The sequence below is a fragment of the Rhipicephalus sanguineus genome, chromosome 1 (assembly GCF_013339695.2).
Source record: "Rhipicephalus sanguineus isolate Rsan-2018 chromosome 1, BIME_Rsan_1.4, whole genome shotgun sequence".
NCBI classification, from domain to species: Eukaryota; Metazoa; Arthropoda; class Arachnida; order Ixodida; family Ixodidae; genus Rhipicephalus; species Rhipicephalus sanguineus.
In genome coordinates this window covers 58,788,425-58,814,838 of record NC_051176.1, presented here as the reverse complement: position 1 = coordinate 58,814,838, position 26,414 = coordinate 58,788,425, and the positions used below count along the sequence as shown (strand labels likewise).

Genomic DNA, 26,414 nt, shown 5'->3' with positions numbered 1-26,414 from the left:
AGGGAACACACAATACAGAAATGCGCTCTTTTTAAATAGACACGAGGTATAAGGGGCCCCTAACATGTGATCTATCACTATCACCCAGTAATCGCTGCAGTAAGGCGAGTTATGCACGGTTACAACAACAGGTCATTGCAAAGGCGTGTAACGTATCTGAAGAATAGGTGCTTCCATGAAACAGATGCGTGACTAATAATTTGAAAGCCGTAACAAGATCTACAAACAAAAATGCAATTCTGTCAACGCATATAGGAAAAAAAGAAAGAGAGAAAAGCGCTTGAACATGACAAGATGCGTCACTAAACAAGTGAAGGGGTGCGAACATCGGCAACAAAAAGCAAAGAAAAGGGATGCTACGAAAGCGTGCAGCAAAAATCTGCGTGTACAGTGATTATTATTAGATTGTGATGATACTAGAACCTAGTTCCGCGCCGAAAGAAACGTCAGCTTGCCTGGATTTTCATTTATGCCAGATGAGACAGCGTTGAACTTGTGGATGAGGAATGACTCGCGAATTTCTCTATCATGGTGCGAAGGGAAACCGGATTCCAGCTTTTAAATATATATATATATATATATATATATATATATATATATATATATATATATATATATATATATATATATATATATATATATATATATATATATATATGAAGTGAAGTGAACGATTAATTAGTATGTTCTTAACCAACTCGGTCTTAGAGCGATGTCCTAATTAACGAGAACCTAATTAACGAGGTCTTAATAGTATGGACTTAGCAATGTCTCAATGGGCTAGCTCTTCATTCACGAGCTCTTAATTAGCGAGAGCGTGACTAGCATTGCCTTAATTAACAACGTCTTTATTGGCTAGGTTATAATTAATATGGTCTTAATTAACAATATATTAATTCGCTAGATCTTAATTATCATGACCTTAACTAACAAGGCCTTTATTAACGATTAACTATAATTACCAAGGCCTTAAGAAGATGAAGAGAACGAAGAGAGCGCGCGCGGGCCGAGCAACGCGCTAGAAGGTAGAGGCCGATCATGATAGCTTTTAAAGACGATAGTCTTTCCTGGGGAACTTAAACGCAGAAATTTTGGTCTGTCTTTCTGTCTGTCTGTCTGTCTGTCTGTCTGTCTTTCTGTTTGTCGGCACGTCCCTCTATTGAGCCACTCGGCCAAAGTTGAACCATTTGCCCAAGGGCCAGCCGTCTTGAACTGGTACGGCTGTTCATACTTGTGAACGTTGTCGATCAAAAAGTAAATATCATGCATATCTGAGGTGCAACATCACTAGGTAAGTATCAGGTGGCGTGTTCCTTCAATAGAAAATGCATACATACGTAATTTTAAGGACCCTAGTTTCTTAAGTTGCGCTGAAAATGCATAAGAATGGAAGCTTGAGCGAGTTGGTATGCGTTCATCTTTGTTGAAACAGCGCTCACTAGACGACGACGAAGTAAAAGAAGGCACAGGACAGGCGCTGCCTGTCCTGTGCCTTCTTTTACTTCGTCGTCGTCTAGTGAGCGCTGTTTCAACAAAGCTGAAAATGCGACTGCGCTGAAATTTGCCTTCCTCCGTGCCCTTCGCACGAGCTCATTGTTGTGTTTCCGTTTCGGTTCTGTATTGCACTGTACGAATGCCATGGGTTGGTGTTGAAAAACTTTAGTTTTGAGAAGGCCAAGAAGGTGAAAAAATATATTTAAAAAATGAAAAAGCAGCGTTGTGGGCGGCCTTCAGGCTGCCGGTTGTGGGCGCCGCTCTGGCGTTCCTGTTTTACCCAGGCGACGTGTAAATAAAAGAGTGTGTGGAGAGTACTCGTTGAGTGCGGACGTTTCTCTGCTTCAGCGCCAGCCAGCGTCACAGGCTGGCTGGCGTCCCCGCCGGTCGCGTTGGTCACCGCCGGTCTTCGCCTGCTGCTGCGCCGGGACTACCAGCACGCAACACAGCACTCATGTTTCCCGACGTATTGCCAGATGGCGTCCATATCTCACACAGCGCCTCTTCTATCGTCTTTACACGACATTTGCAGCGAAGCACGCAGATACGCGGCCAATTTTTTGTTCACTCTGCACGGCCTAACCTCAAGCTTCAGCAGCTATGCAGTTAAAATGGTAATTGACAAGTCACTTTGGTGCTTACAAGAAGTTGCAGAAAGTTTGCTTTTCACAAGTGTAATCCACGGAAGCAAACTAACTTTGTGCAATCACACGCACCTAGTAAAGTATACCTAGTTCTTAATTATGCATCCCCCCTTCGACTTCGGCGGAGCCGCTTCTAGGGCCGCGACGCCGCAATGCTCCGGGCCGAATGAGGAGCGCGTACGCGCACATGTCCGTGCAGCCGGCGCTGCCGAATCCGGCGACAAACCTCCTTCGCCTGCAGCGTCGATTCCCAGTAACGCATAGCTCGGCCGCGCGATCGTCGTGCGCCCAAATATGAGCTTGGGCAGCTTGGGTTCCCCGTTATTTGCGTTTGGTGAGCAGCGTTTATCTGTGTTCGTGTTATCGAAACAACTCTTTCGCTCGTCTGCGAGAAGAAACGCCACAGTTGCTGCGCCCTAGTTTAAAGGCTCATTCACACGTGCGACTTGCACCACTTGCGCGACCATTCGCGATTGGCTACAGAAAGAGCGAATTGGCTACAGAAAGAGCGACTCGAGGCGATTTTCCCACCTGTGTGCGACTTATACCCGTCGCCACAGAGAATTCACGTTTGCTCGCATATGGCTCGCACTGCCATTGCGAGCAGCCCCATAAAATAAGCTGACGTCCTGTTCCTGCGCATGCAATTGTTTCAGAGGTTTGCGACTGCAGCCGCCCGACTGAGAAATCGAGCAACGAGCGACTGAGCCAAAGCAGTCGCTTTGCGACCAAAGCAGCCATTTGCGGAAAGTCGCTTTGCGACTAACTCGGTGGAGGATCAGCGTTTCGTGGCGTAGTGGTTAGCGCCACGCGCTGCAGAGCAAGAGGTCCCTGGTTCGATTCCGCGCTTCGCAAGCACTTTTCTGCTTTATTTTTCTTTTGGGTTTATATATATATATATATATATATATATATATATATATATACTTATACATATACGGTGCATGACGGCGGTGACGGCGACGGCAAAATTCAGCCGAGATTGTCTATATAATTGCTGTCGCAATAAAAAAAAACGAAATAAAGAAAAAACTTCCAGGACTTAACGGCGTTCGAACCTGGGGCCTCTGAGAGGGTAATCTACCTCAGAGCCATGCCGGTGCTTGAAACTACTTTGCAAAAAGACCCTATACAGGCATCATATCGGGAAGGACCAACATTAACATGTGTAATATAGCGTGGCAGAAGAGTAAAATAACAACCGCGGCGTCACAGAACGCGAATTCTGTAACCAGGTGTCACACAATGCGAATTACGCAACGAGTGGGTTGTTGAATGCTTCCAACCCATTACAAAGGCCTCTGCCACAATTCGTCATCGTCATCAGGCACAGCATGAACAAAGTGTACAGCACGGTCCACTGTTAAAGGGAACACTCGAATGAGCAACTTTCATTTTGTTGGCCCCCTAACGACTAGTGGATGCGAAAAGATTATTCTTGCACGTTACTAGTCTATCATAAGGGTTCGGAACTGTCAACCACCAGTAGTGTTAGGCAATCTAAGCCACTATGCTTTTGCAGGAGAGCGAAATCAGGACCTACCTGAAACGCAAGTGTTCCCTTTAACAGTGGACCCGTCTGTACATAATGCCTTACAGGTGTTTAGCGGGTACCATGGTTCTCCGCATAATGACGAAAAATGGCATAGTGGCTGCTTCCCTACTTCACAAAAATTATGATTTATAGCGTATACGGGGTTCCTCGCAAGTGCACTTCTATTGGTTACCAAAGTTCTTTCCCTCTCTCTCTCTCTCTCTCTCTCTCTCTATCTCTCTCTATTTCTCGCGTTAACGTATGTTATATTCACGAATAATTTGAGCCAATACGCCACCTCGAGAAGATAGGGCGAAAAAGGCTATTGATGTCCATGTAGCAGACGACATTCACTTCCGCACGTGCGGTAGCGGTTCTGGCGGATGGATTCGTCGTCATTAAAGAAAAAATGCTTTGCGAAGCAGTTTTTCTGCGTTTTGATATGCACATCTGCGAGGCGGAAATGCGGGATAGTACCTTTTCATGAGTTTCCGTTTTTTGAGTGAAACCTTGAAGAACGGCGTAAATGACCAGCCTCCGCATCAGCAAATTGTCACTTCGACGATGGTTGTTTGTTCTCGGTACTTCAACAATAATACGCCGCTGTGCTGAAAAGTCGTTGCCCTCTTCGAATGACACGAACGAATCCTAAGGATAACACAGCTGGAATGAAGCGGAATCAATTCATGGGAACATCACGAAGCGATACAAGCTGCGAGAGACGCCGTAGTGGAGGGCTCCATAACCTCGAGCAGCTGGGGTTCTGAAATTGCACAGTACACGTGCATCTAGCATTTCAACCCGAGCGAAATGCGTCCGTCGAAACTAGGATCGACACCGCGTTTTTCGCGTGAGCATCCAAGCACCGTAACCAATGTGCCACAGCGGCAGGCAAAATCGAAACCTTCGTAGCGTTGATGTCAGCGTGCTTGTTGCGTGGCGTCAAGGCAGGCCTGAGATGCTTGCTTGCTATATACGTATATTATGAGTAACTTTGAGCCTTGCTCTCTAGATGCTGCGCGCTCGATTTTTCTTGATTTGTGGGCACGAGTAAGTGGTATAGCCCAACCTAATCTAGTCACGTTGGCATTAGCCCCGAGAACTTGGGGTGGCGCCGCCTGGCGGGAGGCGTGGATGACGTCACGGCACGGACTCTTCGACGCCCGCCGTGACGGACGCGCCGGCATGTCATGCGCTTGCTTCGTGCGCTGTTCCGCTATTTACGTTTGCTTTTTTGCCGGTCTCAAGCTTCAGATGCATGACGAGAACAGCATCGATAATGTTCCTAGTAAAACGACAAAAACTTGTGAATTTTTTCTTCACAAACATCACCAGAACTCCCGCAGAAGAAGAAAGGAGACGGAGCGTAGACTTGTGCGTGTTGGCATAGGCGTGCGCAGAGGGGGGGCAGGGGGGGGGCGGCCGCCCCCCCTAATCAACTAAGAGGGGGGGGGGCTAAACCTGCCCCGTACATTGACCCTTCTATTCACATAAGAGAGGGGGGGGGCGCAAAATCTGCCCCGTACATTAACTTAGTAAGGTAGGGGGGGGGCGCTGCGACGAACCTTTGCCCCCCCTAATGGGAAACCTGCGCACGCCTATTCGTGTTGGTAATTCATTTAGCTCTGTGTTAGCTGTGTCCATGTGTTATTCTGTCCTCCGTCTTGTTCCTACAGTGCGCTAAAATAGTGAAAAGAAAGGAGAAAACGGAAACGGTATATTGACGATGTATATCTATCCGCCAGCAGTCACTCAGTAGGCTCCGTCACAGTCTGTGGGAAAGGTCACAATCCTTCCGAAGGCGCAAAAAAATGACACCCGCTTCCTCCGACTGAGGTGCACTGTTCCGGCGGTATACCATGCACGATGCTGGGTAACGTCTGCGCAGCATCGCGTGGCACGGGCATCCGGCAGAGCGCACCTGATCCTAACAAAGGAGCCCGCAATGCTTCCGGCGTCGTCCCCACAGACCAGAGTCTTTGTTCTCACGCGGGCCCCGCGCGCAGCGACACGTTTACGCAGAGTCCCATCATCGATAAACAAACGCCAGTACGAATGAGTCGAGACGGCGCCGGTGCCCGAATGGCGAAGACCTCGGAAACCAAGTCGACAACGCCGCCTGATCACAGTACCAAAGCAGGTCCTAAGCCCGAGTCTGCGCCATCGGAGGAGACGCGCAGCCAGGGACGCGTCGAGCCGAAAGAGCTGCCGGCCGCGCCGACCAACGCAGCGAGAGGTATATGGCAAAGCGCATTTCTAAAACTTATTCTCAACCAACCTGCGCTAACTTACATCCCAGGGGCGTAGCCAGAAATTTTTTTCGGGGGGGGGGGGGGTCAACCATACTTTATGTACGTTCGTGCGTGCGTTTGCATGTGTGCGTGCATATATACGCAAGCAAAACTGAAAAATTTCGGGGGGGGGGTGAACCCCCCCCCCCCTTAGCTACGCCCCTGTTACATCCCTTATGCTCGCGGACAACTTTTTTTGGCAATGAAGCGAAGGCTACAAAACCAAATCGCGAGTATCCTGTACCGCTAAGGAATGTAGTCCCACAATTATGTCCGTATTTTCTGCGCGAGATATAAAAAATACTTGAGCTACATGTAGAAAAAAAATATTTCGTACGTGTAGCTCATTGAGACAGGACGCAGCTCACACAATTGTATTTCTTTACTTTATAAGTTGCCACTTTGAGTTTTTGCACGCGTGAGAAAGTCGCGTTTTTTACCCGTATCTACCTCAAACGCTAAGCGGCGCCTGCGTCGAAAGGCAACGCTGATTGCGCGCAGCCACCACTTTCCACAGCGGTATATACTATACGAAATGCGCACCAAACCAGACTACTTCGCCTATGAGTACATACATGTGCAGAAGTTCCGCCCACCTAGCTTTCCCTTCATTGCCAAGCAAAGTTGTCCGCTAGTACAGTAACATCTCTTAGTAAGTACCCAAATATATGCGCGCGCTCCTGTTCAGTACCTACAGGACAAGTTGTGGCCGCGCCGATAGCGCTGCCGGCCGAACAAGACCGCACACTGAGAGGTATATGTAATAGCGCCCTCTTAAAGCATATTTTCAACCAATGTGCGCTTACCTATCTCTCAGAAAAGGAAGAGCAAGTCACTCAGTAAGCGGTAAAGTATATATTAGCGTGTTCCTCCTCAGTAAACTTTGTTGTCTCATGGATAGACCGACTTCCTCACGAGTTTCACTACGTCGACGCTACCGTAGGAGGGCTAATCCTTAGGTATACCTAAAGGATTTACACCTATCGTCAATGAAACGGAAAATACAATTTAACTGTCGCGCAGCCGTCTTGTCCATGTAACATTAGACAATGGCTTTCGCGTAATAGCACGCATTACCCTACCATGATATAGCGGCATCTTGTAACCCTTCGTCTAACCACAATTATAGACGCTTCTCTTCTGTATGTGCGAGTTCGACGAGTGTTCCTGCCTCAAGACGTTTAAGAGGGCAATGCATTCGCAATAATGCCGACGCTGAAAATTTAGCCCAGCATTAAAGCAGAATACGCTTGGTTACTGCAATAAAAACTTGTAGGACGCTGGAGCTTCGCCTTCAAGAGCGGAATGCGATAGCGTAATCGGGCCCCGTTCGCATCGCCTTCTCATTCGCATAACCACGCGTCGCTTCTCGGCGGGCACTTCACCCGTGCCCCGTGGCACGAAACGTATGCGTCTGTTACATTAGCCGTTTTATTTTAGCTCTCCAAGAGTGTCTGCTGCAAGCAGGGTTGCAGAGTGCCCACTACACCATTATTCATCGCTATGCGAAGTAGCGAAGTACTCACAACGCGTCCGTAAGGCAATACACGCACCGACGTAGCTGCAGACTTTGTTGATGCTGCGACTGATCATGCCGATAATCAATTATACCTCGACCCTTTGTTATGGGCCCACCGTAAACCTCCAATTCATGGCGCACTTCACAGGGTGCGACACCTGGTGTGATTGTACGCTTCTGCGCCACGCAATATTACATGTGACAACGCGACTACTCGCCCTACATGACGACTATAGGGTCTTTTTTCCGAGGTAGTTTCAAGATCTGGCGTGGCTCTGTTGTAAAACACCTGACTGCCACGCAGAAGACCTTCGTTCAATTCAGGCTCGAACCCCTGATTTTTATTCTTCGCATCTGTGACGGTTTCTCGCTAAAAATCAACGCGCCACGGACGGCGACACCGGAGTGCCTGCGACACTGGCTCTTTAACGACATTGCATTAATAGTTTTGCGATGTAGCCAGGCTGACGTTCGCGCAGCCAAGTGCATGGCGTCACCGATGTTACCACTCATGTCTACGCGCGCCCAGTAATACGCAAACGCTAATAAGTTTGCGCACAAATCGGAAGTCTCTGCTTCGTGACGATAAAGTACGTGGGTCGTGCTTACGCCTTGACAAACCACCTTGTACATCCATATCAAGCGGCAAGTAGGTGAGAATTTATTTACAAGATAAACGTGTTACGACAGGAAGGCAAGAAATTCAGCAGTTGCAGTCATCAACGACTGCATCGTCCTCGACATTTAATGTTGCCTCGAGTCCACAAATAGCACCAAAGCGCACAGGGCTTTAGCAGGTGGAGTGTGTTAGATTCACGACGCGAAGAAATAGAAGTGATTTCAAGGTTCGCTTTATTTTGCATTTTCTCTTTCTACCTGACTATGAGAGTTATCTATATCATTATCTGTAAGGGTCACTATATGGACGCTAGTGTCATTCATGGCTTACACTAAGGAGGGAGGCAGGCAGGGGAGGAGGGCAGGTGTGACGAACACACTCCGTACAAGGCGGGTGTCGCGGTCTGCACCATAGAACAGCCAGCTGGAATGGCAGCTTCCCGTTTGCCTTGTCAAGGCCGTCGTTGAACCAGGCAAATGTGGCTTCGACGTCCACCAGCGGAGCCTGCTCGCTGAATGCAACAATGCAACATGGGAATAATGCAAAACGTGATAACTTCTACATCAACTCTTCACAGTAGCTGAGTAGCTGTGGCGTTGTGCTGCTGAGCACAATTACAGTCTAGGCGGCTTAATTTCAATGAAGGCGACGTGCAAAAATACACGTGTTTTAAAAGCACAATGATGAACCCCACAACAAATTTTTTCCAGAGTCTGCCAGTCTGCATGTGCAGCATGTTCATAATTAGATCACGGCTTTGGCTCGTAAACTTATAGAAATTATTTTTTTTCGCTTTTGCATAAACTACAGATATGTGTTAAAGAACTCGAGGGCAACGGAATCGGTGCACAATTACCAGCTACATCATTTCATGTGACTAACACATCACAAAATAAGTGCTCACAAGGTGCCGTAGCCATACGGTGGTACAGTGCTCGGTTGCTGGCCTGAAAGTCACGGGGTCTGTCCCAGTCGTATAGCGGTCACATTTCTATGGGGGCGGAATGCTAGAGGCCTGCACACTTAAGTGCATCTTAAAGAACCCCAGGTAGTCAACATTTCAACTACGTCATGCCTTATAACCATACAGTGGTTCTGGCAAGTAAAACCCAGATTATTATTATTATTATCCAGTGTTCACATTAGCCACTGCAGTGTCTCCATACCTATGGTGTTGTATAGTGCAACGTCATGGGCTAGGCGAAGAGCTACAATTGCCACGTACAGGCTATTTTTGACACACAACGTGCCACCGAAATGTAACGGTTCAGCATGGCCACTTATGTAAAAAAAGATTTCGAACGCCATCACTGACGGACACGTCCTTACCTTCAGTAATTGCCATGGCTGATGGCAAACAAAAATGCAAAATTCTGATAATGTTATTTCCTGCATATTTTATATTTTAATACCAGTAAGATCTCTTGTAAGAACTAATTTAGTCCTACATCCAGCATGAACAACCAATGAAAATGCTGGCAGAATCACAGAATTAAAAATAGGAAGGACAAGAATCAACTAATGCTTCAGCCAAAGCCCATGACGTTGCATTAAGAATGAGGCTGCTGATCAAATAAGGCATGAAATAGACGAGGAGGAGCAATAAACGTTTATTGCACGAAACGGTGTCGCGGTGCTAGTCCCGCGTCTAGCCTAGGTGGGAGGTCTCCTCATTCCAGGAACCCTCTGGCCTTCGCTGCCTCCTTGGCCCTGGCGACGAGACGTCGTTGTTGGTCCAGGTCCTCGGAGGCGAGCTTGGCCTCTCACGTTTCGAGAAGGTCCTCGTTTTCTTGACCGGCGTTACAGGCATTCGGCGAAAGCGTTGTGTGACTGTATATTGAACGTGCACGCGAGGATCATGTGGGCCAAGGTGTCAGGTACGCCGCAAATTGGGCAGAGGTAGTCGTGTAACGTTGGGTACAGTGTGTGCATTAGTATAGCGTGGGTGTAAGTGTTGCTCTGAAGTCTTCTAAGTTTGGTGCTGTCCTCTTTGTTGAGCTTTGAATATGGTGGTGGGTAGTCTGCGTTCTAGCCTTTGATGTTGCAGTATTGCAGAGTATGTGATGGGTACGGACTCAGCCTCCGCGGTCGCTGTCCCGGCGTCTGGAGAGTGGGAGGGGATATCCTGGAAGGCGTGATTGCGGGCCGCGGGCCGCGGCGTTGTTTTCGTAGGACTCGATTTACATGCCTTATGTGAAGAAGCAGCCTCGCTTGACAAAAATTGGGGGACGCTTAAGCTTCGCCTTTAAGAGTTGAACGCGATAGCGATATCCTGCCCCTTGTGCACACTTCGAACACTACGAGTGTTTAATAGAATGCGCGCACTAATGTATGTGCCTTATGTTATGGGTAGCATGCTTTAAACCAGGAGCAATTATGCGCGAGAAACTTTTTCGAAGTTGCGATGCACCCACTACGTGGTCCTAAGGGAATACGCGCACTAATGTGTGTGCCTTTTGTAATGGGTGGCTCTCTTTAAACCACCAAGTCGTTATGATATTCACATGGTGTGACGCCCGATGGCAATGTACGCTTGTACCACGCAATATTACTGCGATATTACATCTCGTACTGTGACACCTGTATACAGGACGCGTATTTTTAGGAAGCATGAAAGTTACTTTCAGCGCAGCTCTAAGCAGAGGCGTGGCTGTGTGGTAGAACACCTGCTTCCCACGTAGACGGCCTGCGTTCGACTCTCACTCGGACCAAACATTTTTATTATTTATTTTATTTGCAGCTTTTTCAATTTTTCGGTCACGGACAAGATGATTTTTCGCTCACAACCAACGGAGCCGACGCCGACGACGGGATTTCTGCGGTACGAGCTCTTTAACGCTATCGCGTTAAAACTGTCGGAGGAAATCAGTATGACATCTGCCAGAGCAAAAATGTGCTTGCGAAAGACTGTCGCACAATTGTTCCTCCAGCACATGCACCACACCAGGAAGATGAGCTACAACACCAACGTGTTCTAGAAAGTTTTTTTTTCTAGGCTCTTTAACGCCTCACACAGACGTTTGGAAGGCTGTGTCAGGTTGGCAAAGAGTCCCCCTGGGTTACCATGAGCCTGGAGCATGGCCATAAACTGATGGGAGCCTACTAGTGCCTCCTCCTCATGTCTTATAAAACACCCGCAAACACATTCGGCAGGACGTTTCTTAAGAAATCGCTGCATGATATATCGCAGTAACTTGGCATCTGACTCTTCAGCAATTAGTGGTGGTCCTGCTGCAGAACCGCCATCCATTACATTTGCCAGTAAATATAGGTGTCACCGATTTCACAGTTACCGCGAGACATCAGATTACTTCCCAAAACAAATGTGTTTCCGAGCAGCAACGAACTGAAACACATTTGGATGTTCATTACAGACATGCTTCCTTCTCACAGTGCCAAAACGATTCTCGAGAGAGTCCTGCTGCAAATTGCGTGTCAGGAGAAAAGTGAAGCCAAAATTTGGGGAGAGGTCTTCCCACAGCAAAAGGACAGCCTGGATAGCGACAAGCCAGCCACGAATTGTGTGAGGCTGTCTGGGGTTGTGAAAGCTCCAGCATTTGATCCATTTGACGGCCTCCTGCAAAAACTACACACGACCAGACTCAGCATTGAAGGCAAAGTTCACCTTGCCAGGTCTGGCAGTGATATATTTGCTGTTGAGACAGTCAAAAAGTTTATCTATTCTCTCAATAAACTCTGCTGTAGACTTGGCAGTCCCATACATTTTCCCCAGAGCAATCATGACTGACAATGCCACTGACACTGTTTCACTCAGTGCCTCAGTGGCAAACTTTACCCTCATGCTCTTAAAAGGCTTCTTGTAAATATGGTCGTCTGTTAGTTTCTTTGCCAATTTCATTCCAATTGAGTCAGAGCTCTCGTATAACTCCACATGGTATTTCCATTCAAGTGTCTGTGCCAATGAAAAGTTTGTGGGGGGCACGCAGGTTATTCTGATGCACGTGGTGCGGAGTGTCAACAGAAAATAGGCTTTGCCGCCCACTCCAAAGAATGGTTCATCTGGAACTACGTTTAGCTGCTCTGAAAGTGTGACATTACTTGTCCCCTGATGACACACCACTGCCTTAACGAACAGCTGAATCGTGCTTAGCTGTTCGACTAAGGCAGCTAGCAGCTTCCTGATGTCAGGAGCATACAGCTTAGTTCGTGCCACAGCAATCGCCAAAGACTGCACCCATGGCTTAGAAATTCTACAAAGGAGGACAGCAAAGGCTCGGTTTACCACACTTGGGGTCCTTTCAGTGCCATTGTCTGAAAATCCCATGACGATATCGTTTTTGGTGTCCTACTGCAGGTTTTGCCGCAGAGACATTTCATCAAACTTGATAACACAGGCCCGATCCGTTAACGGTCAATCAGTAGTTGCTTCCTTAGGTACATCAAGTGCTTTCGGAATAATTCCGGTTGTCATTGGCACTTCAGACAGCCACTTCCTGAGAGACGTCGAGGTTGGCAAAGCAAGAACTTTGGAGAGATGCCTGCACGCTGCTGGGCTATGAAAGAATGTGCTCAGGGCAAACTCATTTCTAGTGGCCACCTCCTTCCCTTCATTTTGAGACCATGGAGCATAACCCGATTATTCAAGAGCTGGTAAAACTCAGGAGTCAGGCACGACCACAGCGCTTCTATGGCATCCCTCTTCGTAACCTCACGAGGGCTCTTATGTTTACGCAACCGTGACAAAACTTTCCTATACATGCGAGCGTCAGTTTTCAGCTTCTTCACTATTCTGCCTGTTTGCGGCATAAAAAGTTTTTTTGTTCTCCCGCGTCCTGAAGGTGTACCTGCAAGAGTAAAACATGTCTCTTTATTACACCCGAAGCATACTTTATTTGTTAAATAGCTGTGCTTTTGGGGGTTTCGATCAGCTCGTAAGACAGTAATCGCTTGAAGAAAATCTAGAAAATGTGTAACAAAAGAAATGTATACATAATAGACAATGCAAGAGTCTAGTAGTAGCACGATATCAATGAGCAAATTTATCACACTGTTGTCACAACATTAATGGGGAGCTCATATTGACCTACTGTTGACATTTCACTGATGAGCAACTTCAGTTACTACAAGTACACTGATGTATGGAGGGGACGTAAACTTACGTTTCATGCCACAGCGACGTCCTGTGGATGTGCCCAGGCACGGCGCAACTGTAAAACGCAGATTAGGAATCATGATCAAAAAATTTCTCAAAAAGAGATTTTGAGCCTACGATTAATCGATGTGTTTCTCAAACTGCGGGAATAACAATGAAGTTTGGCTGCACTAGCTGCATCTAATACTGTGCTGATGTTGAGTGTTGGAGGTGACATGCAGTGACAAATATAGTGTCATTTCAAAAAAACAATACAAATGGAGGACGCAACATGAGGGCTAATGGTCGTGTGTAGTCACCCACTTTGTTTGTCTTTTCAAGAATATATCGCTAAATTTGCACACACACAACGGCTTCGAATTTGGGATGCACAGTGGGTTGTTTTGCAGATGCCGATCGCAGATGCCGAAGTCCCAAGTGTATGCTTATTAGGGGTATGCGAATAGTGAATTTTATAACCAAATCGAATGCAAATTGAATACAATTCGAATAGTAAGTCAACCATTTTCAAAGCAGCCATAGAATGGTAAAGTAACCATTTTCGAAACAGCCCAAGAATTCCACATTTTATTTGAAACCAATCTTCACTATAGCTTTAACAGAGGAACATTGGTATAACTTTTAACCGAGAAAACAATACCACGATTCTGTAAACTGAGGCAAGCTTGTATACAGCATGGAACTGGAGCCGTAGAAATATTTTGTAATTGCAGGTTGAACTACAGGAATGACTATAGTATTCAAGGTGGCGCTTTATCAGCAGCTCTGTCGCTTCGGCAGCAAAAACGTCCGACAGTCCCGTAAAAGCTTGGGCTGCATGCATCTTTGCTATTTGATGATTGAAACAAGAAACGTTAGCCCTCCCTGCCCCAACGATTCTTTCCTTTGAGGTTTTTTTCATCGGTACTTATTAATCAAAAAATATTCGAGAAAATGTTCAGTATTTCTAATATGCACTACTCGACTCGAGTACCGAATTGAATAGAACGCGATTCGATTTGTTATTTGAAATTTTCGAATATTCACACAGCCCTAATGCTTATGCTCCGTGATGTGCTCCAACGATATACCCACCTCTGCATAACCCTGATGGCCCTGGCTGAGGGTTGGGCTCCTGGGAGGGGCCGGGACTGCCAGTGTCGCCTGGAAGGTGTTAAGGTCAGCTATCAAGTCGCCATTTCGCACAATAGCTGTTGCATAAGCAGCAGCAAGCAAGGGTTGTTGCGATTAACAAGCGCAAAATATACTTCTAAAAAAGAGTGGAAGCATGAGCTAGTTGGTATGCATTCAACTCCTTGATGCTGTACACACGGGACGAGGACGTAGTACTTGTCATGTGCTTCTTAATTCTTCATCCTCGTCCCGTGTGCACTGCATCAACCAAAGATGTATGCTTCAAAAGTTGCCAGAATAAAAGAACAGTTTAGCTGCATTACATGCATCAGTAGCGTGCTGATACTCAGTGTGGTTTTTGAAGTGTAGTATAAAGTGCCCTTTCAAATGACAAACAAAAGTGGAGGACGCTACGTAGGGGCCGACCGTTAAAGTTTCAAACGTATGCTTATGCTCGGCGATGTGCTCCAACGATATACCCACCTCTGCATAACCTTGATGGCACTGGCTGAGGGTCGAGCTCCTCGAAGGGGCCGGGACTGCCAGTGTCGCCTGGAAGGTGTCACACGGAAGGTCAGCTATCAAGTCGCCATTTCGCACAAGAGCTGTTGCATAATCAGCAGCAGCAAGCAAGGGCGAATGCGATCGACAAGCACAAAATATGCTTCTAAATTTGCTAGAATAAGAGAACAGGTCAGCAGCTTAATTAATTTATGTTTAAATATTTGCAGAAGTGCTACTTGCAAAATTTAGAGCACGTGCTTAGTCATTTTCTGGATGTTGATTGTTAATATTTAAGATAGGTTGTTGCTTTATAAATACTTATGCTAAACATTTATGCATTTTACAACTGCAGTGTCACAAAATGAACTTTTTAAATGCAGCCTACCTCCATGATGTACAGGTGATTCTGGGGTGAGATGGACTTGCCCAGGGTTAACTCGGCCAGCTGAAAAGAAATTGAAGGACTATTTAGGAAAAGGAAAATGTATGTCTACAGCTTCTAAAGTGAGCAGTGCATCTTAAACACACAGGTAAGGCCAACAAAAAAAGCCCCTGTCACAGCAAGCCCAGTTTTTTTTTCCTTATTGATGAAAGACAGTGATGAGAGTTAAAAGAGTGCTGACAAAAGATTTCGCAGGCGAGATAATTTATGGGATAGATATGTTTGGACACATGCATTATCTACGAAATATATAGCCTAGAACATATTAGTCTTTTAGCAAGTTAGAGGAATACGGTACCGCTGGTTGTGCTTTTGCCACCCCTAATTCCAACGAAGGCACCCCAACATCACAAATGGTTTTCCAAAAATTAGTACGGGGTTGTCACGCCTCATTGTTGCCTCTCAGCTTACGCATTGTTAAAGATGAAACTGTCACTGGAACTGGGAGCTGCTTAAGAACAACGAGCTGGAAAGGAGGAACAGTATACGGTAAGACTGTACCGTAATTCCGCACCGGATTTTGCGTAACTTGATAAGAGACTTTTTAAAAGCAATTTTAAAGTGCGTGTCGCGCCACTGCACGCGAAATGCACCTAAGACTTTCGTGTTAATAGACAGTTATAGAGTGTTTCAGCAAGTTACGGAAATACGGTACGCAAGGTCGTACGGTAGCGCTCCCCCTTTCCCGCTCGTTGCGCTTTTGCCGGTGAAGGCACCCAACACCACAAAAGCTTTTTCAAAGATTACGGTGGGGTTGTCACGCCTAATTGTTGCCTGTCAGCCGACGCATTGTTAACGAGGAACCTGTCGTTCGGGAGGCGCACTGGAACTGGGAGCGGGTCAAGCACAACGAGCGGGAAAGGAGGAGAGTTACCGTGCTACCGTATTTCCGTAACTTGCTAAAAGATCAACCGCCACCAGTTTGTGTTGGCTGCCACGATCCTTGCGAGCGCTCTCTCCTCTCAGACAGAGCGTTCCAACGGAAAGAGGGGCAGATTTGCACGGGAGTACAGAGGTTGACGTCCGTAACTCGGTTAACACATTTTTGGGGGGTCACGCATATTTGAAACGTCTCAGACCTTTTCACAGGATAGAAAAAAAATGCCGCCATGCTGGGCTGCGAGCAGGAGTACAATGGCTGACGTCACAGCCTCAGCAGTGCATTTTTGGTTCACGCCTATTTAGCGCAGCCCAGAGAGGATATGGTGGCGCCCAAGGAGCCGTCAGCAACCGGGAAGCCTTCGTCGAAGAGTAGTCAACGCGGCGCCCATGTACACCTGGGGGGGGGATCGGAGATCTCTGTTCGTTCCGCGTTCGTTCTGGCGGTGTTACGTCACAAAAGTGGGCGGTCCGCAGCTCTCTTCCGCCGAGAGGAAGAGGACAGCCAATCGTCAAGCGGTGAGCGGCGAGCTTTCCGGAAGTAGACGCGCGTCGTTTGTCCTCGCCAGGGGGACCGTATATTTCAAAACGAAGTGTTTCTCGCCTTCTAATAAATACAGTTGTTATACGAAAAGATATTGTTTTTCTTTTCAAGCTCAAACAGTTTCTGAAACCGCAATAGGTTTGAGCACTGATATTTATTGGGTGTTAGTTTTTCTAACGTGCTCGCTATGTGAAGTCGCGCACGCGAAAAAAAAAAAAGAGAAAAGTAGCGGTTGGCGCAGTTTTTCAAGATGTCGTCCCACCGGAATGTCTGGCTTGGCTTCCGGGTGTCGAATCGTCAAAAGGAGCTTCTGCTGGCTTTTATAAAAGAGCACCCACAGATACCTACGCCGTCGTGTCCACTGGGGCCGTCGTTCACGAGTGAGGACCGGGACGACACGTGGCAGTAGCTGGTAGCGCTTTTGAACTAAGAAGTCCCTGCGCGTAAGACCACAGCCCAGTGGCAGGCCCGTTCATTTTGTTCGCACTGTTCGTTTCGAGAACAGAAAGCGACGCCTCATTCGCTCATGTCTTCAAACGCATCTCGCACATCCAACCGCAAGAGAAGCACACGTCGCCAGCGCCATTTTCTCAAAATGAGCTGTTGCGGCAGCCGCAACCGCCGCATCATGCCGTGCGAAGCCGTTTGTTCGCTCGAGAAAACGCGTGCGAACGGTCTCGCGCTCCGTTCGTTTGTAGCAGACGACATGCTCGTTATGACGCGGTATGACATCACCAAAAAATAAAAGATCAAGTAAAAAGAAAAATGGCTACGCCCCTCAGAGACGTGGTTTTTTCCGGCTTCGGCCAATCGCGTATGTCGCCAGAATGGGTACAGAACGAACGGCGCAGAACAGAGATCTCCGATCACCCCACTCGTTATGCCGCGATATGACGTCACCACAAAAGAAAAGATCAAGCAAAAAAAAAGAAATGACGACACCCCCCGGCCTTGAATGGCATCTCCTGCTTCAGCCAATCAGCGCGCTTGTTCTTCCCCAGTAGAATGAACAAGCGGAGCGAACAGATCTCCGATCGCCCCCCTGGTTTTGTGCGCTCACGTAGCCAGCTGTGCTCAGTTTAAAACCACGCCTCAGTCAGCGTTCTCTGAAACCGAAACTGCGACTGGGCGCTCTTAAAGCGTCTCCAAATAATTAACCGCCGCGCGCTCGAGCAAACGAGCTTTCTTGTCGTGATAAGTGGGTCGTTAGCTACTTATTGCAGCGGAAAACACAAATGAAAATTTTTTGTGTCGGTGCTCCATTGAAGACGATCCCTTATTTTGCTACGAATGTGTCTCCGGTCGCGGCACCCGTTTTCTCACAGGGGACGTGGAGTGGTTGACTCGTGCGCAATTTCTGTGAACGACATTATGGCCAGGCTGGAACTGCCCTTCGCTCGAACTGACGGTGCCGCCAAAGAGAAAGAAGCCCCTATTCGGACTTGACGGCCGTGAAGAGAGATGTTCGAACAACCAAAGACGAAGGATCATATATTTTAGCTTTCTAACCCAGTTACCAAGTTGTAAATACGTAAGACAAACGTCTCTCTCTTTTTTTATCATTTATAAACCTCAGCTTCGTCGAGTTATTCATATCGACCCTTTTTACGACATAGAGAAAGCTGTGCTATATATTTTGCAACGGCAGCTAAGGCTCGCATAGTCTAAAATAAAGTTTCAACCAGGCAGTCTCGCTTACCTTCTAATTCAGGCGTTTTAGCTCGCACCTCCACGGACGGCACGACTGACCACGCAAGTCTTGTTCTGGCCGGGTCCATGAAGTCGCCGTGTTTGAAATGCGCCGAAGAGATTCTGTAGCTGTTAATCTTTTCCCTGGGCAAATCGATCAGTTCTGGCCTCCTCGCGAAGCGCAAGAACTCTTCCATCCTGCAGAAAAGCAATTCAAAACCACAAATTCAAACGAAACAGCGCAATCGGATAATGCAAAAAATTAACGCGTTTCGTCGTCTCGGCGCAGTACAATGTAAAAGTTGTGCATCTACCCAGTGTCTCAGAAACGCGTTTTTAAACGATGAAAAGTGAATAGCATGAGACACTAAAAACACACATCCAAGCACTCGGTACATCTGATACGCAAAATTGAAACTATGTGCGTGTTTCAGGTGCTGGTATGTCCGGTGCTTCTCGGTATTAATGATCGATATTACTGCAATATCGGTACGCATTTGGGCTGGTTGGTTCATGATTAACTGTAGAAAACAGTGCCCAGAAGAGGTTTCTGGAAGACTTGCGACTGGCGTCTCAGACTGCCGACACAGCGCCGTGGTTTGTGTCCTCTCTTTGTCCCGTCTTTTAGCGCTGTTTTCTACAGTTACTGCAATATCGTGCTCTTCTTAAGCCAGGTTTACATATATTGACTGCTCATTCACTACAAAATGTGTGGCTGCGCACAGCAATTGGCACAAATGAAAAGAAAAGGTTGAAACTGCACGCTCAACTGTTGTCTTTTGGGACGCGGTAATACCTTCCGCCGCTCGCCCTGGAATGGTTTTCGCACCATTGAACAACACATGAGTAGTGTGCGGAGCGCGAAATCGCGATGCGGGGAGACGAGCGAGATGAGCACAACTGGCTCGTTGAGAGCAGACGCACGTGCTTAACCAGCTTAACGACCATAACTAGGGTGGCTCCATAACGCCAACTCCGAGAAGTCTCAAGAACGAACATTGACCGCCAACCTCAACGGGAGACTTGCAGGTGTCCCCCAAGGATGGCCTGCCTACACGGCCAGCCTGGTGCCCGCGCTCAACCCTCGCTTCATGCTACAACGGAACTTCCGAGGAATTCAAAACTAACGTCGCGGCGCGCGGGCGGCGCAGGGCGCGCTGCTTTGTCGGCACGCAGGTGGGCCCGGCAGGCTGCCATTGGCTGCTTCAATTTTGAATCTCCATCGACCCTATATTCCGCCTTCACTTATTGCCCTCTCAAATTGCCGCCGAACTAAATAAGATGGTGGCGATTACGTCATTACTTGGGACGCCAGAGCGCATGCCAGAGCGGCAGTCTTTCCGAGTATTGGTAGCGCGGCCGGCGCGGAGTGCAAGTGGTAGGGATGGTAAAATCGATGAACAATTAATTGATGAATCGATTAAAGAAGCACTGTTATTCGATTAATCGTCATCGATTTCCACATTTCAATTAATCGAATTAATCGATTGAAAGTCTTCGATTAATCGATTATGACCCCCCCCCCCCAACACCACCCTTTGGCCGGTGCGCATGAGTGCGAGGCGAGCGATGCCGAGACGCAGAAGTCGAGCGCACCTACTCTTTTACGCTCATATTTGTACGCTAACGAGCCAAAGCCGGCGGCGGCCCTACCCATAGAGGCAGAAATGAACTCGCCCTGGTCTCCGTCGCCTACGGCGTCCACCTCCAAGCCCTGCCCTAAGGCTTCCAGCCCCTGGAAGGAGGCGGTCCTACCCCGATGAGGCAGAGATGCACTTGACCGCTTCTCATCGCTCACAGCCTACTGCATTCACCTCCTCTCACGCCCCTTATATCGCGTGCTGGTTAACTGTCGGCAAAGTGCACGTGATGCTTGCTTGCTATATTGCGCTATTATTACATTTTGGTGTGTATACTGTTCCCTTTGTCATGTCATAATGGCGAGCAATCGCAAGATGAGCACGGTGTGAACGTTGTTCACAGAAGATTGATAAACGACGACTGCCATGTGTGATACAGGTGGTAAGCATTACTCGAAGCCAGTGGCAGAAACTCTTTAGATATCGCCTGCTTCTCGCCCACTTTATTAATGTGCCAGAGTCATCCTCCAAAGAAAAATGGCCATGAGCGAAATTGCAATGTTGAAGACCCCGTTCCCGAAGGCACGAATCCGCCTCTTCAGATAAGTTATCGGTATCTCGATACACTGCTACGATCGTTTGTGTAATTTATCTTGAAAATCAGGTCGCTCTTCAATTACATAAGCGATTTTTATGTTTCAAAATGTTGGACTGTGGTTAATTCATATTGGTTCAAAAAGTCTGTCCTCTTCGCACGACCTCTTCCTTTGTCCCTGTGTTTTCAGCGCTATGTGAATGAAAGCAGCAAGGCGGTGCGTCAACGCTCAACAGCGAAGTTTGTTGTTTTCTGTAGATTTCAGACGTGCTAACGCATCGTCTAGTTGCTTAATTTGTTTGTGTTCGTTTTCGGCTCCGCGCTGTTTCATAGTGTTTGACCGCACAAACTCAGCTCTCCTTGCCTTTGACAAACTAGCGATTCACTTCGCCTGCAGTGTCGATGGCAACTTTTTAGGGTACTTTATTTAACTCTCAGGTCCGCCATGCTGGATCAGTGGTTATGGCGCTCGGCTGCTGACCCGAAGGTCGCGGGTTCGAACCCGGCCGCGGCAGTCGCATTTCGATGGAGGCGAAATGGTAAAGGCCCGTGTACTGTGCGACGTCAGTGCATGCACGTTAAAGAACACCAGATGGTCAAATTTTCCGGAGCCCTCCATTTCAGCGTCCCTCATAATCATATCGTGCTTTTGGGACGTATAACCCCATATATTATTATTATTATTATTTAACTCTCAGGTCTTATTTGTTTTTGTTTTTTCTAGTTTAACTGCACAATACAGTGGTCCAAGAAGGGCCACATTGTAATATGCGTTGTTTATTTCATTTCTGCTTCATATTCCGTTATATTTTACTCCTTAGCAAATAAAAGATTATTGTTTACCAATGAATGAAAGAGATAAAATATATTAGAAGGCAGAGGGGGTGGCCTGGGCTAGTACGCGCCGGCCTGCCACACTGTGCTGTGGAAAATGCAACGGGGGAAAAATAGTGATGAAGTATGATGATGGTGACAAAAAGCAGTGATCCCTATATATATATATATATATATATATATATATATATATATATATATATATATATATATATATATATATATATATATATATATATATATATATATATATTATATATATATATATATATATATATATATAAACGCAAGATTATGACTTTTGAGGGCTCGTTTTTCTTTGTTAGACACACAATTAATGAGAACTAACTGACAATCCCAAGGAAAGTATAGGGGATGTTATTTGTAGTAATTAGGATATAAATGTGAAGAAAGTAAAGTGGACGAAAAGATAACCCTGCCGGCGGCAAGTTATCTTTTCTGTTCAGGTGCACGTTTAGGAACACCAGGTGGTCGCAGTTTCCGGAGCCCTCCATTAGGCGTCTCATAACCATATCGTGGTTTTGGGACGTAAAACACCAGATAGTAATAATTATCATCATTACAGTTCCGCCTGTACGCACTATTGAAGATGAGCGCTTAGCGCCGAGTTAAGGAAATGACGAGGTGAAACTTGGTGGAGTACACTGGCGCAATTGCCGTTCGTTCTAACCGGGAGGCAAAAACTCATGTCGCTCTAATCCCGCAGATGCCTGTACCGATGGTCTGTTTGAGGCCAGTATGTTGCTCTGCAATCTCGCATGGTACCAACTTGACCTCAAGGAAGAGATCACGTAAGTCTATAGTATTATCGAGGGCATCCACAATATCTAACGGACAAACGGAGAAAAGATGCCTCCTCGTGTCTGCTTTGCCTTTCACGGGATTTCCTCACCCTCGGCCACGCATGCATGTTTCCGGTGCGTCTTTTCGACCAGTGCGGTCGCCGAAAACGCCTCCGATTTCGGGGCTCTCGAGCTGGCAGGCTTCCAGGAAATACGACGTGCTGCCGAATCGTCCATGGATGATGGCAACAGACACTGCAATCCGTGACGTCACCCAAAAACGACGGGCCCCCTGTATCCATTGGGCGAAACACGAAGGCGCAAATGCGCACATGTGATCTCGTGTGCGTCTGATAGAAAGACTTAGGTCGAGACATAGCCTCTATGGTCGAGATCAACTTGATCTCGACCATAGAGAGGCACTGTTTGTGTGACACAAACAGTGCCTCCCAAACAATGAGATATCCTTTTTGATGATGGGATATAAGCAAACAATGACATATCCCATCAAAAATGTCGATTAATCGATTAAACATCACATCGAAAGCAATTAATCGATCAAAGGCTAAATCGACGAACGAATAAACGATTAAAAATTTTAATCGACCGTCCCAGCAAGTGGGAGTATAATGAGTGCTCGGTTTTTGCGTCAACGTAACGTGACGAACCAACGAACCTGGCGTCCATAGGCGTAAATCATGGGGGGGTCAGGGGGGTCCTGACCCCCCTTGTGTTTAGGCTGGGGGGTGACACCCCTTGAGATTTAGCTTTAGAACATCGTATACTTGAATTACTTGACAGTTAAGTACAGTGAAACCTCGGTGATACGATCACAGCTCATACGAATTTCGAAATGATACGAATTTTTCGTTGGTCCCGGCTAAGGCCCATTGGCCTGCAGTGTAATGGAGTATGGTTGTTGCGAACCGATTTTCACCCGTTTGATACGAACGTACGCTACCGCCCAGGTATGAAGAAGTGCTGTCCGCGCTGTCGCGGAAGACGCGCCAAGCACGTGCGAGCGCGGGAACGGAAGCGTGGGCATGCGCGCCGCACCGCCAAATCGTCAGAATCACGGAGTAAGAAAAACACTTTTCTTAAGGTCGGAATAAACTTTCGGAGACTCGTCACGGCCTCCGAGGTTGTGTGCGCGAATCTTTGAGGCGCTTATGTGCCTCCGTGTGCCTTCGCGTTTAGCTTGCAGAGGACTTGAGCGTTATGCTTTTTTTTTTCCTAACGCGTCGATCCGGGCTGCTGTCGTACTGTGTTTACGCGTGCCTGCCTCGTGCATCAGACATCCTATGAAAGGTGGACGAGGACCGAAAGAAGGCGAGGACGGTCTTGACGAAGGAGTCAGATCTCACAACGTCAACATGCGCGACCGTTGAGGTCGCACTTGTGCGGGCCCGGCCGTAAATCTCCCAAAAATATCCCCAACACCTCCACAATAAGAAAATCACAACACAGGACCATGGTTCTGTAATTTTGTGGCCTTGATCCATCGCGTCAAAGCGCTTCTTTTGTCACTTTCGCTGCAGTACGGTGGTGTCATGCAAAAAAGCATACTAAAATTTGGAAGGGGCAACTGCTGTGGCGGGTCACAACGCACATGGTTCATTAATTAAATACGCGCGTACGGGCCGTATATTTGCGAGTGCTGGTATGATTTCCATCATCTAAAAACTTACGTGACAATCATTCAGGGTTCGTCCTGACGTTGCTGCTGCCCTGAAAAACAATAAATGAAAATGCACGCCAGCTTTCTTTTGTCGTATGCCAATTTTCCATACTTTCTCGTGATACGAATTCGGATGATACGAATATTTTTGGTGGCATGACCGAGGTTTCACTGTATAGCGCATTCAACTTTTTGTAAACGCTGATTATTTTTTAGTGTGTACCTTTGTTGAATACCCCTCAGTTCTGCCAGACTATAAAAATCGCAAAAGCCGCTCGACCGGTTCAAATAATGTATAGAACAATGTAATTGCTCGAGCTGGGACCCCGTGCTCGTTCTTTAAGTTTTATTTCAAAGCATGGTTTAATTCTTATGTTAATAAAAATACAACCCTTATGTATAGAAACAAAATGGCCGCCATGACCTGATGTGTGTCCCCCTTTGTGATTTTTCTGGATTTACGCCACTGCTGGCGTCGCCAACTTCTGCTGACGCTGGCTGAGGCGAACGCTGCGCTGGACTATATAGGGCCCTATATAACGAGGAGGCGATTACGCTGACAAAGCAAAATAAAAAGTCACGCATCATAGCAATCTAAGGACGCACGCGATCCGCATAAATGGGACTCATTCCGCAACGCCACATGACACGAACACATTCTTTGATGGCAACATTAGAGGAGCACCTGCTTCGGTGCGCCTAAACTAGCTCCTTATACAGATAAGACAACGGACGAACACATTGCAGTGTGACGCAATCTCGCGCACTCAACGCCTGAACTGGGCGTGCGCGATAGTACGCTCTGCGCGGTAACAACGAAGCACACGGCGCAGACTGCGGCAGCCGCTTGACACATTTCAAATGGCAGTATTGCTCTGCTTACACCTCCTGCCAATATTTACACCACCCGCCGCGCACGGCTGAGCGCAGCAGCACAGCTAAATACACAGGGGCGTAGCCATTTGAAAATTTTCGGGGGGGGGGGGGGGGGGGGGTTCAACCCCCTCCTCGAAAATTTTCAATTTTGCTTGCGGATATATATATGGAGGCACACATACAAACGCACGCACAAACACACATAAAGTACGGTTGAACCCCCCCCCACCCCCCCCCCCCCGAAAAAAATGTCTGGCTGTACGCCCCTGAAATACGACGTGCACCAGCAACCAACGTTTCTAGAACCATTGGTTCAAAAAACGTTGCTAGCTGTGTATGGCTACACGAGCCGCTGTCATCGAGCGCTATAGCAACAACATAATCACGTAATAGCGCTTCAATAATACAGAATAGAGTTCAGTAACCACACAAAAGCAGTAAGGAAACTCTCACTCGCCTAATGGACGAACTCTGACAAAGCGCAGTGGTTCAATCACAGCCGACCATCGACGAGCAAACAACGAGGAGCGTCAGTCGGTCCAGTGCACAAAGAATGAACTAGGCCTATAGACGTCAGACTCTGCCCAGGCGGCGCTGCGAAAAACACCGCCACCAGCGCCCTCATCGTAGCCCTGGCCCTAACTGGGTAGTGCAAAGAGAGCCGCCCGCAAGGGAATGTGCATAGGCCGCAATATAACCCTCCTCTTTCGTTGGTGTCGAGGCGCGGTTTCCTGAAAATCAAGGACCTGGAAAGCTTCTTCCGCCAATCCACGCTTCAGAAACAAAGGAAGCTGATCAAAGCGAGCTGCGAGTACAACAAAATAAGTTTTAGTTATTCCCGCGCGCTGCAACTCGCAAGTACAAGCGAGCATCACACGACAACGAGTTCGAGGCAAGCCCTCCGACATCCGTTCTCTAGAGCCTAAATGCGTTAAAATCGGGTATATACGTATGCCACAGCGATAAAGTACCTACATACACGATCAATTTACTTAGCTATGCATCTTACGATCGGTGGTACAAAACTCGGTTCATCAGGGGCGAATGGCCCCGGCGATTTTCGCCTTTTCAGTTGCATTCTCCCTTAATTTATCTCTCGCTTCCTGTGCATTGGAGTGTTTTATTACGCATCCTCAAATGGTCTCTTGATGGTCGTCTTCCATTTGTATGTACTGCAAATGGGGATACGTGCGTGTCCACTTTCGCGGGGTACAACCAAAGGCAAAACCGTGGCCTCCGAGATAGCTACGGCAACCTCGGAGGACACGGGCGAAACAAACCTGAAGGGGGTCACGACCAACATTCTGCGATTTACTTGTATGACGCACGTGGTGTTAGCTAGTTAGAACCAGAACTCTGAGCCTTCAAAACGTACATACGTCTGCGATGCTGTGTTGTGACGACCAACTCGTCGCAGTGTGCGTATCGCGCGTCTCCAGTCTGCCTCTAGCTGCTCACTTCGTGTTACACGACAAGCACCGCGGTCAGAGCCTCTGCTGAGCTTCATAGTCAAGGTTACCACGGTTTTGCATCAGGGCTACGCAAAACAACAGCAGAGCCACACATTCATGCCACGGCTGTGGAGAACGCGGGTACTTCGCTTACCGAACACGCTCGCAACGGCCCGTATCCAGCGCTCTCGCCTTTCTTCTTCGTACGACAA

At 47.5% G+C, this 26,414-nt stretch overlaps 1 protein-coding gene across 1 annotated transcript in view; it reads left to right on the top strand.

Annotated features, from left to right (window-relative positions):
- The first annotated feature begins 5,287 nt into the window (after window positions 1-5,287).
- The window catches only part of LOC119391799 (ras-responsive element-binding protein 1-like), a 29,056-nt gene continuing 7,929 nt past the window's right edge, over window positions 5,288-26,414 (top strand). The window contains exon 1 of the mRNA XM_037659450.2: window positions 5,288-5,908. Within this exon, the coding sequence (XP_037515378.1) occupies window positions 5,539-5,908 (370 nt within the window). The 5' untranslated portion in view covers window positions 5,288-5,538. The remainder of the gene's footprint in view (window positions 5,909-26,414) is intronic.